We start from the raw sequence: 13956 nt of genomic DNA on the forward strand, positions 1-13956 counted from the left end.
ATGAATCTAGATAATATTTTAGATCATAATTTTTCTTTAAGAGCAGTCATGGCTTTGTAAAAAAGAAAATTATGCACTTGGGTAAAGTGGTATAATATTATTTAAAAGTAGATAGACTGTGATTAATTAAAATATGTAGTATAAGCTCTAGGGCTGACAATAAGAACACTTTAAAGCATAAATAACATGTCAATAATGGAGATAAAATCGAATCATAAAAAATAAGTAATATGAATGAAGACATAAAAGGAAAAGGAAAACAGAATAGATGGGATGAATAGAAAACAACCTGATGGTGTGTTTAGTACAACCATACCAACAATTACATTAAATGCAATTGATCTAATAATACCAGGTAAGAGTCAGATTTCCAAATTAGATGTAAAAATCAAGACTGAACTATATGCTAACTCTATGAAATCCACTTTAAATATAAAATCATAGATGAGTTGAAAGTATGAGAGGTATCTCAGAGAAGCCAAAGATGATGAACTCAGCCTGGTTGCCCCTGCAGTGGTTGCGCCAACAGGCCAAGACTGCGGCTGAGGCTGAACCCAGGGTGCACCCTTGAACAACATGCCTGACCCAAACAGCTCAGCTGCACAAGCACTCATATCCACCCAGGGCTTGAGGTAGATCTATATCACAGCAAGGATATGGCTCTTCCAGTGACTGCTGAAGCACCTGGGACTCAAGGAGATCAACTGCTATTTGTGCTCTTGCCGCCACTACTCTTTGTCAAGCAGTTCCTGGACTTTGGGCAATGGTGTGAGAAACATCATATATCCCTCTACAAAAGGAGCTTCCTGCGCAACTGGCTCACACAATGAGGGAAGTCAGTCTTCTGATGGAGAACCTAACTGGCCTTCAATGGGACTGGATCACAGTTGGCATATGCATAACTTTCATGAAACATAAAAATTTTAAAACATAACAGTATTAATTGAGCATAGTGGTTTGGGTCGATTTCTGCGTTCTCTATTCTAGTGGTCTATATGTCTGTTCTTGTGCCAGTACCGGGGTCTTTTTTTATTCCATATGAATTATTGGAGAGTTCATTCTAGGTCTGTGAAACATACCATTGTTATTTTAACGGGGAGTGCATTAAATCTATAAATTGCTTTGGGTAGTATGGACAGTTTAATGATGTTGATTCTACCAATACATGAACATATGTTCTTCCATCTGTTGATGTCTTCCTCTATCTCTTATTTCAGTGTCCTGTAGCTTTTTACTTCTTTAATTAAGTTTACTCCTAGATGTCTTTTATGTTTTTGTACAATAGTAAATGGGATTGTTTTTTTTAATCTCTCTATAAGTTCACTATTGGTGTATAAAAGTGCCATAGTTTTCTTGGCATTAATTTTGTATCCTTCTACATTGCTGAATTCATTTATTAAGTCTAATAATTTTTTGGTGGAGTCTTTAGGGTTTTCTATGTACAGTATCATAACATCTGTGAATAATGAACAGTTTTAAGTCTTCTTTTCCAAATTGGATACCTTTTATTTATGTCTCTTGTCTAATTGCTATGGTTAGCACTTTCAGTACTTTGTCAAACAGGAATGGTGAAAGTGGGCATCCCTGTCTTGTTCCTGTCTTAGGTGAAAAGATTTTAGTTTTTGCCCATTTCACCTAATGATTGGCTATACGTTTGTCATATAAGGCTTTTATTATGTTGAGGTAGGATCCCTCTATTCCCATTTTGCTGAAGGTTTTTATCAATAAAGGGTGTGACAAAGGAGGCAAGAACATACAATGGAATCAAGACAGTCTCTTTAATTAATGGTGTTGGGAAAATTGGACAGATACATGCAAAAAATGAAACTAGATCACCAACTTACACCATACACAAAAATAAACTCAAAATGGATCAAGGACTTAAACATAAGACAGGAAATTATAAAAATATTAGAGGAATCCATAGGCAGCAAAATCTCAGACATATGCCAAAGCAATATCTTCACCGATACAGCTCTTAGGGCAGTGGGAACTAAAGAGAAAATAAACAAATGGGACCACATCAAAATAAAAAACTATTGTACAGCAAAAGAAACCATCAACAAAACAACAAGAAAGCCCATTGCATGGGAAAACGTATTTGCCAATGTTATCACCAATAAGGGCTTAATCTCCAACATTACAGGAAACTCATACAACTTAACAAAAGGAAGATAAACAACCAAAGGAAGGCCAAGAGACATATGAAAACATGCTCAAAGTCACCAGTCATCCTGGAAATGCAAATCAAAATGACAATGTAGTACCATCTCACACGGGTCAGAATGGCTATCACCAACAAAGGAACCCTTGTGCACTGCTGGTGGGAATGCAGACTGGTGCAGCCACTGTGGAGAACAGTATGACGTTTCCACAAAAAAATTAAAAATGGAACTCCCATTGGACCCAGTGATCCCACTTCTAAGAATATATCTCAAGAAACTAGAAACACCAATCAGAAAGTATATATGCACCCCTATGTTCATAGTAGCACAATTTACCATAGCTAAGATTTGGAAACAGCCTAAGTACCCTTCGGCAGATGAGTGGATTAAAAAACTGGTACATCTACACAATGAAATACTACACTGCTGTAAAAAAAGAAGAAATTCTTACCATTTGCAACAGTATGGCTAGAACTGGAGAGCATTATGCTAAGTGAAATAAGCCATGCAGAGAAAGACAAATATCACATGAACTCACTCATTAGTGGAATATAATGAACAATATAAACTGATGAACAAAAACAGATCCAGAGACAGAGAAACATCAATCAGACCATCAAACCGCAGAAGGAAGGTAGGGAAGGGTGGGGGTTAGAGGGAGAGATCAACCAAAGGACTTGTATGCATGCATATAAGCCTAACCAATGGGCAGAGACACCAGGGAAGTGAGGGCATGAGTGGTGGTGGGGGTGGGGGCCTGGGAGATAAGGATACATATGTAATACCTTAATCAATAAAGAAAAACAAAACTTAAAAAGAAGAGCCCTGACGATCCACACATCTTGGATAACTTTTTATAAGTCTCAATTAAAGTCAGAAACAGAAATAATGATGTGGGCCCTATAAATGGTACATGGAATGATTGAATATAAGGAAAAGTATTGGTTTGATACTTTCATGGGAAGTAGTAGCCAATATTTTCTGGGTTGGTTTTATACCAACGGCATCTCTTTCCACATGCTTATTACCCAGCACACATTTCTGTCTGGTGGAGGTACCGACCCTGCTCATCCTAAACACATGGGAAGTATTAATCTCATATGTGATGTTGGTAAGTTAGTGAAAGATGCACACAGAACAGCCAGGAGGCTGTGTAAACGGTGTTATCTGGTAGACCCAGAACTGGAAGTGGAAGAGTTCAGTGCCAAAAAGCCAGACAAACGTATTCAGGAAGTTTATGTGCTCTCACACGCTGTTCAAGAACTCAGAACAACCTCAGAATTATATGGAGAGTTATAGGGAAGAGGACTACTAGTATGTGGCTGTTAAAACCCATGTTACTTTGGGTAAAGAGGACTTAGGCATTAGATAAGTGACCAAGGTGATAGTGTCCCACTCTGAAAAAAAATAGCACCACGTTTATCCCAGTGCTTGAATGTTTATTTCTCTGTACTGGGTTGGACATTTTAGGAAGCTAAAGTAATCCAGATAGTGTGGTATTGGTAAAAGATAGAGAATTCAGAAATAGCAATTTAATGGAGACAAACAGCTTGAACAACAATGGTGTTGGAATAATTACATATCCATTCTCTCTACCCCCCAAATTAACCTCAGTTCATGTAAGGTACAAAAATTAACTCAAGTTGAGTCAACAATTTAAATACCAAACTTAGAACCATAAACTTGAGTTAGGCAAAGATTTCTTAGCTATAATGCCAAAATTATAATCCATAAATTAAAAACTGCTAAATTAGACCCAATCAAAATTAAAATCCCTGATATTCAAGAGTCATTCTTAAGAGATGAAAAAATACAAGTTATAGACTGGCAGAAAATATTTGCAAATCATGTATCTGACAAGGGACTTGTACATAGAATATATAACAAGGAACATTTAAATAGATAATTCACAAATGGCAAATGGGCACAAAAGATAGGCTGCCACATAACACTTAATAGCAGATTCCATAGTAAAATAACATCCTATATAATAAAAGAGTAATATGCAAATTAACCATCACTCCACTACACCCACAAAGCCACGCCCACCAGCCAATCAGAGCAAGTATGCAAATTAACCTAGCCAAGATGGCTGCGGCCACAGAGAAAGCAGGAGGGAGGCTTAGGTTTCCCAGGTGGTAGAGGAAGCCAAGCTTTCCACACACCCTGGCCGGCCCAGGCCTCCACTTAAGGCAACAAAGTTTCAATTATAGAAGGTAAATAAATCCCCTGCCACCATGAAGCCAGCAGAAGGCTTGGCTCCTCTCCAGGCTACAAAGTTTCAATTGCAGAAGATAAATTCCAGATACCAGGACCTCTGCTTGGGTTGCTGGGGGCATGTCCAGCCTGCAAACCACCACAGGCCCCTTGCCCAGGCGACCCATGCCCCAAGGGAACCCCCACCCTTATCTGGGACACCCTTCAGGGCAAACCAGCTGGCCTCTACTTGTGCACCAGGCCTCTATCCTATCTAATAAAAGAGTAATATGCAAATTAACCATCCCTCCAACACATACTAGCTGCCCCCATGTGGACACAAGATGGCCAGCAGGGGAGGCCAGTTGGGAAGGATCAGGCCTGCAAGGTAGGACAGTTGGGGGCGATCAAGCCTGCAGGGTCGGGCAGTTAGGGGTGACCAGGCCAGCAGAGGAGGGAAGTTGGAAGCAAACAGGTTGACAGGGGAGCAGTTAGACATCAATCAGGCTGGCATGGGAGTGGTTAGGGGGTGATCAGGCTGGCAGCAAAAGCGGTTCGGGGCAATAGGTAGGCAGGCAGGTAAGCAGTAGGAGCCAGCAGTCCTGGATTGTGAGAGGGATGTCAGACTGCCCGTTTAGGGGAGAAAACATCCTTCGAGGGATCCCAGATTGGAGAGGGTGTAGGCCGGGCTGAGAGACACCCCTGTCCCCCTCCTCAAGTATTATATATTATTGCCTATAACATTTTAAGATTAATGATTCAATTTCAGTAAAATTAGTTGGTGTACAAATTCCTCAACACTTTAATTTTCAAGTTCTAAAAAAGTATAATATTAATATAAATGTTATATATGTCAGAATAATCTATAAAACAATTGTTAGAAAAAATACAGAAACCTCAATTAAATTTGAATTTCAGGTTAACCACAATTTTTAGTATGACATGAGACATATACATGGGACAGTAAACAATTTGGTAATATAATATTTTTATTTACTAAACTTGGCAATCCAGACCCATAGCTATAATAATTAATTCAGATCACTCTTACCTGTATTTGTTGCAATGTTTTCTCTGGGAATATCAATCAACCAGTAAACTTGATCACTGAACTTAATTAAAAAAGACATCAGAAAACAGTATTTTATAATGTTAATAGCAACATTTACTTTGGCATATTACATCCTATCCTTTAAAATAAAAAATAAAACAAAAACATCCAATGCACATACCCTTTAACCAGTAATTTTATTCTTAGAAATGTACACTACATTAAACTGATGACTAAAAAACTATTAGAATTCATAAGTGAGTTCAGCAAGGTTGCAGAATACAAGATCAATATACAAGAATTAATTTTATTTCTATACATTTGCAAAGAATAATCCGAAGATTAGATTAAGAAAGCTATTTCCTTTACAATAGTAAAAAAAAAAAAAAATACAAAACAAAATATTAGGAATATATTTAACAAAAGAAGTACACCTCTTAGATTCTGAAAAATACAAAACATGGTTGCAAGAAATAAAAAAACTAACTAAATAAAAAATAGCCAATATTAATAATGATTTAGAACACTTAATATTATTAAAATGGCAATAGTCCCCACAGGTGAAAAGGGTATGGGGGGTGCAGGTGGAGACTGGACAAATATCATATACCTATGGATGAGGACAGTGGGGGGCAGGTAAGGACAGGGAGTGGTGTGGAAACCGGGTGGAGGGGAGCTATGGGAGGAAAAAAGAGGAACAACTGTAATAATCTGAACAATAAAGATTTAATTTTAAAAAATGAATCAATATATCCCCAGTTGGGGGGCATGCAAGAGGCAATCAATGTTTCTGTCTCTCTAAAACTTTCAATTAAAAAAAAAATCAATGCATAAAGCAGCAATGCAGTATAATTGGGAATCCAGATATAAACCCTCATATTTACGGTCAATTGATTTTCAACAAAGGTGCCAAAGCAATTCAGTAGAAAAAGAATAAGAGTATTTTCAAAAACGGTGCTAGCGCAGTTGATTGTATGCATGTGAAAGGACGATGTGGGCCCCAACCTCACACCACACACAAAAATGAACTCAAAATGGATCAATAATGTAAAAGGTAAAATTAGAAACCTTTTAGGAGAAAACAGGGTTGCACAATCAATGAATATACTCAAAGCCACTTAATGGTTCACTTTAAGTAGGTGAATTTCTATATGTAAATTACACCTTAATGAGGTTGTTACTAAGAAGTTGAAATAAAAACATGCTCAACGGGGGGGAAAAATCCGAGAATTGTTGCCAGCAGACCTGTACTGTAAGAAATGCTAAAAGAAGATCTTTTAGATTTTCTCCCGAGGACATTTTTTCCTATTGAGTTTTAGAGAGCGTGAAAGGGAGTGGAGAGAAGGGGTAAGAGAGAGCAAGAGAAAGAGAGAGATGTGAAAGAGACACATTGATTGGTTGCCTCCCACGGGCACCCTGACCAGGACCAGGGGAGCAACCTGAAACCCAGCTGCATGCTTTTCATTGGGAATCAAACCTGCAACCCTCCGATCCTCCAGTGCACAGACTGACGCTCTAACCACTGAGCATGCTGGCCAAGGCTAAAAGAAGTTCTTCAAGAGAAAAGGATATGACACCAGAGGGCAACTTATATATACAGAAAAGAGTGAAGAGCACTGGGAATAGTAAATATGTAGGTAAATGGCAAACAACCATGTATATTTTTTCTTCTCTTCATTTCTTTTAAAAAAATATGACTGTTTAAAGCAAAAAGCATAACATTATTGTTGAGTTTTAAAATATATATATGTAATATTATTGGACTAGCTATTTCTTTCTTTCTTTTTTTAAACCCACATCCTATTAAGAAGAGTATGCTTCTTGTAAATAATATATCACAGAATAAAGTAAATGTAATTACCAGCTTTAAATGAAAGTGGAAGATGCCAGAAAATGTACTATTTATGATTCTCAAGCTGGGAGTAACTCCTCCTGATGTGAACACGCTTAGAAAGTCCTTTGAAGGGAAGTTAATGTCAGATTGGAAAGCACACTCGATTCTCTTTAGGAAAGAGAAAACACAAACAAACAAGTAATGACAATTCAATGAAGAAAGCATATTACATTAATTTAAAAATGAGAAATCTATGAAAAGTAGATGCTGCTAAAGACGACTATCTCTAGTCATTCTAGTTTCAGCGTATTTAGATATATAGGTATATAGATATATAGATATATAGACATATATATTAGAGGCCCATTGCATGTATTCGTGCATGGGTGGGGTCTAGCCAGCCTGGCCAGGGGGAGGGGACATGGGCAGTTGGCTGGCCTGCCTGTTGGTCTAACTCCTGGTCAAGGGGACAGTTTGCATATTAGCCTTTTATTATATAGGATATATACTGAATGGCTAGATTATTATGCGTTCAGAGATCATAATAATCTGGCCACTCAGTGTATATAAAAGGCTAATATGCAAAGTGTCCCCTAGGGAGTTTGACTGGGAGACTGGGAGTTTGATCGCTTACTATGACATGCACTGACCACCAGGAGGCAGCACAGAACAAAGGAAGGCCCCGGCCCACAGCCAGCAAGTGGGAAAGGAAGGCCCCAGCTGGCAGCTAGAAGGCCATGATCAGCCCTGATGGCTGGCCAGATCAAGGTACCCTACCCAGGCATGAATTTCATGCACCAGGCCTCTACTAATATATAATCACAAATAGGAAAGGCATTTTTTGACTCAAAGGGCATGAGCTTCACAATATTTATAAAAAAATAATTAAAAATCCTAATATATGTTTGGCATATCAAGAAAAAACTGGGAACTACAACAAAGCAGACTTTGGGCTAAATATATCTGTCCTTGTTTTAATAAATTTATCATAGAGTTTTAAACAATATGTGCATTATTTATTAAGTTACGCTTTAGGTAGCATTTGCTGCATGGCTACCTTAGTAGTATATTTTATTTTATTTTGATGTGGGTGTATGTGTTTTAAGTCTGCCATTATTTAAATCAAAGGGATAAAATCATCTCTTTTCCAAAACAATTGCAATGTGGCATTTGTTATATAAAAAGAAAGGATTATTTCTCAAGGTCAGTGAGATATTTGTCTTTGTCTACCAGGTTACATCTATCAAACTTCAAAAGTACAAATCACATCCAAAAAAATGAAGATCATTATATCAATAGCTGGTCTTAAAAAAAAAAAAAAAAAAGGGAAGAAGGAAGGAGGCATCTTTAAAAAAAAAAAAAAAAAAAAAAAAAAAAAAAAAAGCAAAACCACCCAGGGCATTCAATGGCTAAATAAAGTGTTTTATGTAAGCCAAGTGGAATAGACTAGGAAGTATTATTGAGAGGGTAAACTTGAAATGCAGGCAGACACAGATAGGGTGCAGGGGAAAACAAAGGCAGGTGGCACATAGGCAAGGGCAGACATGGAAGTTTGAGCAGCCTGACCACAGAAACCAACCAAGCAGAAATAATAAAATGTTTCTGGACTCAAAGCAGGAGGTATGGGAAAACAAGGGAGGGCCTGCAGCACATAGAAACAGAGGAAGTCCAGCATAGGCACAGAGAAAGAAACAGAAACAGGGAAAGGACAGGTCCATTCCTGGGTAAAACAATTGAGGGAATCATCAGGTGACTACACAGACAGAAATAGTAGCAGACTTGTAGAAAATATACACTGAGTGGCCAGATGATTATGATCTCTGAACATATAATCATCTGGCCACTCAAGTGTGTGTGTGTGTGTGTGTGTGTGTGTGTGTGTGTATCCTATATAATAAAAGAGTAACATGCAAGTTAACCATCACTCCACTACACCCACAAGCCATGCCCACCAGCCAATCAGGAGCAAATATGCAAATTAACCCCAATCAAGATGGCTGCAGCCACGGAACAAGCAGGAGGAAGGCTTAGGTTTCCCTGGCGATGGAGGAAGCCAAGCTTCTGCAGCCCAGGCCTGTCTTGGCCTCTGCTTAAGGCTACAAAGTTTCAATTATTGAAGATTAAAAAAAAAAAAAAAATCCCAACAGAAATGGCTGCCACCATGAAGCAAGCAGAAGGCTTGGCTCCACTCCAGGCTACAAAGTTTCAATTGTAGAAGATAAATAAATCCCAGATCCCAGGGCCACCACTTGGGTCGCTGGGGGGTGTGGCTGGCCTGCAAACCACCACAGGCCCCTCGCCCAGGCTGCATCATACCCCAATGCCTCATGGGAAACCCCACCCTGATCCAGAAAACCTTTCAGGGCAAACCACCTGGCTCTCACCCACACACCAGGCCTCTATCCTATCTAATAAAAGAATAATATGCAAACTGACCATCACTCCAACACCCAAGATGGCTGCCCCCATGTGGACACAAGATGGCCACTACCAGATAGCCAGCAGGAGAGGGCAGTTGGGAGGGACCAGGCCTACAGTGGAGGACAGTTAGGGGTGACCAGGCCTGCAGGGGAGGGCAGTTAGGGGCAATCAGGCTGTCAGGGAGAGGTTAGGGTGTGATCAGGCTGACAGGCAGAAGCGGTTAGGGGCAATCAGGAAGGCAGGCAGGTGAGCAGTTGGGAGCCAGCAGTCCTGTATTTTGAGAGGGATGTCTGACTGCCTATTTAGGCCTGATCCCACTGAGGGGTCCCAGATTGGAGAGGGTGCAGGCTGGGCTGTGGAACACACCCTCCATGTGCAAATTTTGTGCATTGGGCCGCTTTTGTGTGTGTGTGTGTGTGTGTGTGCGCGTGTGTGTGTGTGTGTATTTTAGAAACCCGGTGCATGAATTTGTGCATGGGTGGGGTCTGGCCAACCTGGCCAGGGGGAGGGGACATGGGCGGTTGGCTAGCCTGTCTGCTAGTCAAACTCCTGGTCAAGGAGACAATTTGCACATTAGCCTTTAATTATATAGGATATGCACTGAGTGGCCAGGTTATTATGTGTTCAGAGATCATCATAATCTGGCCACTCAGTGTATACGCTTGGACTACCAGGCTTGAATGCGCAGCCCATTATTGAATCTCCCACCTTTTGCGGAGTGTCTGAATCTGCTTGTAATAAATTTTTATACTTTTTGCCAAAGCTGGTTTGGCTCAGTGGTAGAGCGTCGGTCTGCGGACTGAAAGGTCCCAAGTTCGATTCTGTTGTGGGCACATCCCCAGTAGGGGGTGTGCAAGAGACAGCTGGTCGATGTTTCTCTCTCATCGATGTCTCTGGCTCTCTATCTCTCTCCCTTCCTCTCTGTAAAAAATCAATAAAATATATTAAAAAAATTTTTTTTTCATACTTTTTCTTAACTCTTTTTGTCTGAGCAGCTCATCTTTCCGTGTGGTAAGATGCGAGCCGAGGGGAAAACATCTCGGCTCACCGTTCCAGTTGTCATTATTATTTAGACAGAACTTTACCTCCCTAAGTCTGAGCACAGTGGGAGGCTGTTGAACAGTCGGGGGCTACTGATTTTACACATGGAGTTGAAAGGAATGTGAAAGGTTGCTATGTGCCATTAGTGGGCCTTACCAAGTCGTCTGAGGTGAGATACAACTTGATTATTTCATCCTTTGAGGGTAATCCTTGGGTGGCACAATCAAAGTTGTTCAGGGCATCAACTAAACAATACAAATACATATGCATATATATCTTGGGTTACTGACAGAATAATTTCCAATAAAATTATACTTATAAACTGACAAAATAGTTTTAAAAGAATAACAATTATAGTTGTGTGCTATAAACTCATATATCTCTAGATAAAATTCTAAATCTTCTACCACTTTTCCTTTTGGAGATGCAAACTCAGGATAGTAAAGGGAAGGTTTGACTAAACGCTAAAATAAAATATACCACATACGAGGCCACAGTGCAAATTTTTCAGAGACGGTCAAAAAATAGCTTTTGATTCTTAAGCTTCTCAACCTTGTGAGCATATGAAAGGGAGAGGATTTGGAGATGGGAAAAAACTGTTTTAATAGAGAGCTATTAATATGAAGGTGACTCCTCTCCCAAAAAGGGGGGTGGGTGGGTGGAAGAGCCCTTCTTATCTGGATGGAAAGTAAATTTCTTATACACAACAAAGTTGGATCTCGTGTTTTTTTGTTTGTTTGCTTTCGTTAACCCTCACCTGAGGTTATATTCCCCCTCTCCCCCCACTGATTTTTACAGAGAGTGGAAGGGAGGGAGAGGTGAGAGGAAGAGAGGAAAAGAGAGAAACATTAATATTCTGGGAACCGAACCTGTGACCAAGGGAGGGCAGCCTGGCGCTCTAACCACTGAACAACACAGCAAGGACAGAGCATGTGTGTTTTTATCCATCCTGCCAGTCTCTATCTTTTGATTGAAGAGTTTAATCTACTTACATTTGACACAATTACTGATTAAGGGAGACTTCTGTCATTTTGCTGTTAATTTTCTATATACCTTTTAACATATTTTCCTTATTTCCTGTATTACTGTCTCTTATAGAGTTAATTTTTTAATAGTTAAATATTTAAATTCCTTTCTAATTTTCTTTGTATATGTTCTTTAGCTATTTTCTTTGTGGTTTCCATGGGATTACATTTAACATCCTAAAGGCTAACACTCTAATGTGAATATTTAGCAGTTTAACTTCAATAACATAAAAAAAACTGCTCCTTTACAGTTCTATCACCACCCCTTTCAGTTATTGATGCCACAAATTTACAACTTTATACACTGTGTGCCCAAAAACATAAATTAATACTTTCTTAAATACAGTAACCTCTTAAATTATGTAGAAAACAGGATCTGGAGTTACAATAATACTAGCTTTTATCTAATACATTAAAAAAATATTTATTAAATCATATATTAAAAAAGGTAGAGATATAATCCATTGTTCCAAGAACACTAGGCCCCGGGGGGAGTGGGCCTAAGCCATCAGTCAGACATCCCCTGAGGGCTTTTGGACTGCAAGAGGGCGCAGGCCGGGCTGAGGGAACCCCCTCCTCTGAGTGCACGAATATCGTGCACCAGGCCTCAAGTAGTTTAATGAAAGGGAGGGGGCTCTGGAAGACCTAATACTAGCATCACAGATACGGCTTAAAGTAAATTTTGAGGTTATACTGTTAAACAGTTTTCAAGGTCATTCCATATATTTACTTTGCCCACATCTGACAGTGCTGCCAGATCTATTTTTTAAAGCTATAATTTGATTCTAAAGTCCAAACCACTTATCTGCTTTAAAAAAAATCTTTACTGACACTCCATCACCTGATGAATAAACTCTTTAAAGCAGTGGTTCTCAGCCTTTCTAATGCCACGACCTTTTAATACAGCTCCTCATGTTGTGGTGACCCCCCAACCATAAAATTATTTTTGTTGCTACTTCATAATTGTAATTTTACTACTGTTAACGAATCATAATGTAAATATCTGTGTTTTCCAAAGGCGCCTACACCAGTAATCCTCTCTATTTCCATTCTCTGCCCCATCTTTTAACACATTTTATGATCCAATTCAAATAGTGCTTTTGACCTGCCACTGGGGTATGGCCAACTGCATGTATTCTTTTACGAGCTATATCATTTCATAGAAGGAGCTTGAGTCCCTGCTCTCCTTCGGGGTCCATGGGGTTTCTAGAACCAAACCCCTGCAGATACCGAGGCGCCACTGGGGTTAAATTTGGGGGGAGCCAGAAGCTACTCACAGATTTTGGATCGCAGGGGCTCAGCTCCTTAACCTCCATGTTGTTCAAAGGTCATTGTATATCAGAAAATTTCTCAATCTTAATCAATTAGCCTTATGATTCAGTATATAATTCAGACTATAAGCTACTATTCATGGAAGGAAAATAAAAAAGATCTATTTCAAAAGATCTATTCGAATAAAGTTCCAAATATATAAAATACTTCTTAAATTTTAAGGAGCCTATGACTTCTGAGTAACGAAATACTATAACGAAAGAAAAGTCTCTATGTACACAACCTAACAATACATTCACAGTAGTATTATTAGAAAGCTCTGCACCAAAGTACAATAGATAATACCTCAGAACAGTGGAAGATAGGGCAATAAAGAAGTACTAAAAGAAAAATATTGTAACTGTTAGCAAGGGAGGGATATAAATAAATCCTGAGAAGAAAATAGAGAGTAAGAGAGTCTTAAACTTACCTTCATTATTATATATAATTCCTGATGAAAAAGCAAATATGTTCAAAAGCAAAATTGTAACATATAAAAGTAGCAGTTCCATCTGTTGGAAGAATTAGGGATTATTTCCATTTGATAACTCTGAACATATTCTCGAGTTCCTTTGCTCTAAACAACGACATAGTTAAGGAACACCTCTTCATTTAAGTTTCTTATGTGACAAAAGCAGATAACATAACAGTTGACTAAGCTCTACATTTACTCCCTAATTGGTATTAAAGATATTTATAAATATATAATTATTGCAAACTGAAGAGGTATGGCTCAGGTTTTTCTTCAATGTAGACAGCTTCTGGAGAGGTGTGATCAGTTCTGCATAAAAACAGAACCAGACTTAAAGTCGCCGAGGGCAGCATAGCTGTACCTTAATCTGAGATTCTGACTGCAGTGCTTTTGGGAGAGACAATCCACATGTGCCAGAAATGCAAGGCCCTGGCCACTCT

General features: G+C 39.0%; 1 protein-coding gene and 1 pseudogene across 1 annotated transcript in view; one reads left to right on the forward strand and one right to left on the reverse strand.

Annotated features, from left to right (window-relative positions):
* The window catches only part of CATSPERB (cation channel sperm associated auxiliary subunit beta), a 78491-nt gene extending 64935 nt beyond the window's left edge, over positions 1-13556 (reverse strand). Inside the window, exons 1-4 of the mRNA XM_036411622.2 lie at positions 13475-13556; positions 10865-10953; positions 7274-7414; positions 5413-5473 (exon numbers count right to left, since the gene is read on the reverse strand). Coding sequence (XP_036267515.1) covers positions 5413-5473; positions 7274-7414; positions 10865-10953; positions 13475-13556 — 373 coding nt within the window. The remainder of the gene's footprint in view (positions 1-5412; positions 5474-7273; positions 7415-10864; positions 10954-13474) is intronic.
* LOC118704247 lies at positions 274-3566 on the forward strand (annotated as a pseudogene).
* Positions 13557-13956: the final 400 nt, after the last annotated feature.

Source organism: Pipistrellus kuhlii, unplaced genomic scaffold (assembly GCF_014108245.1).
Source record: "Pipistrellus kuhlii isolate mPipKuh1 unplaced genomic scaffold, mPipKuh1.p scaffold_m20_p_41, whole genome shotgun sequence".
In the NCBI taxonomy this organism is placed as follows: Eukaryota; Metazoa; Chordata; class Mammalia; order Chiroptera; family Vespertilionidae; genus Pipistrellus; species Pipistrellus kuhlii.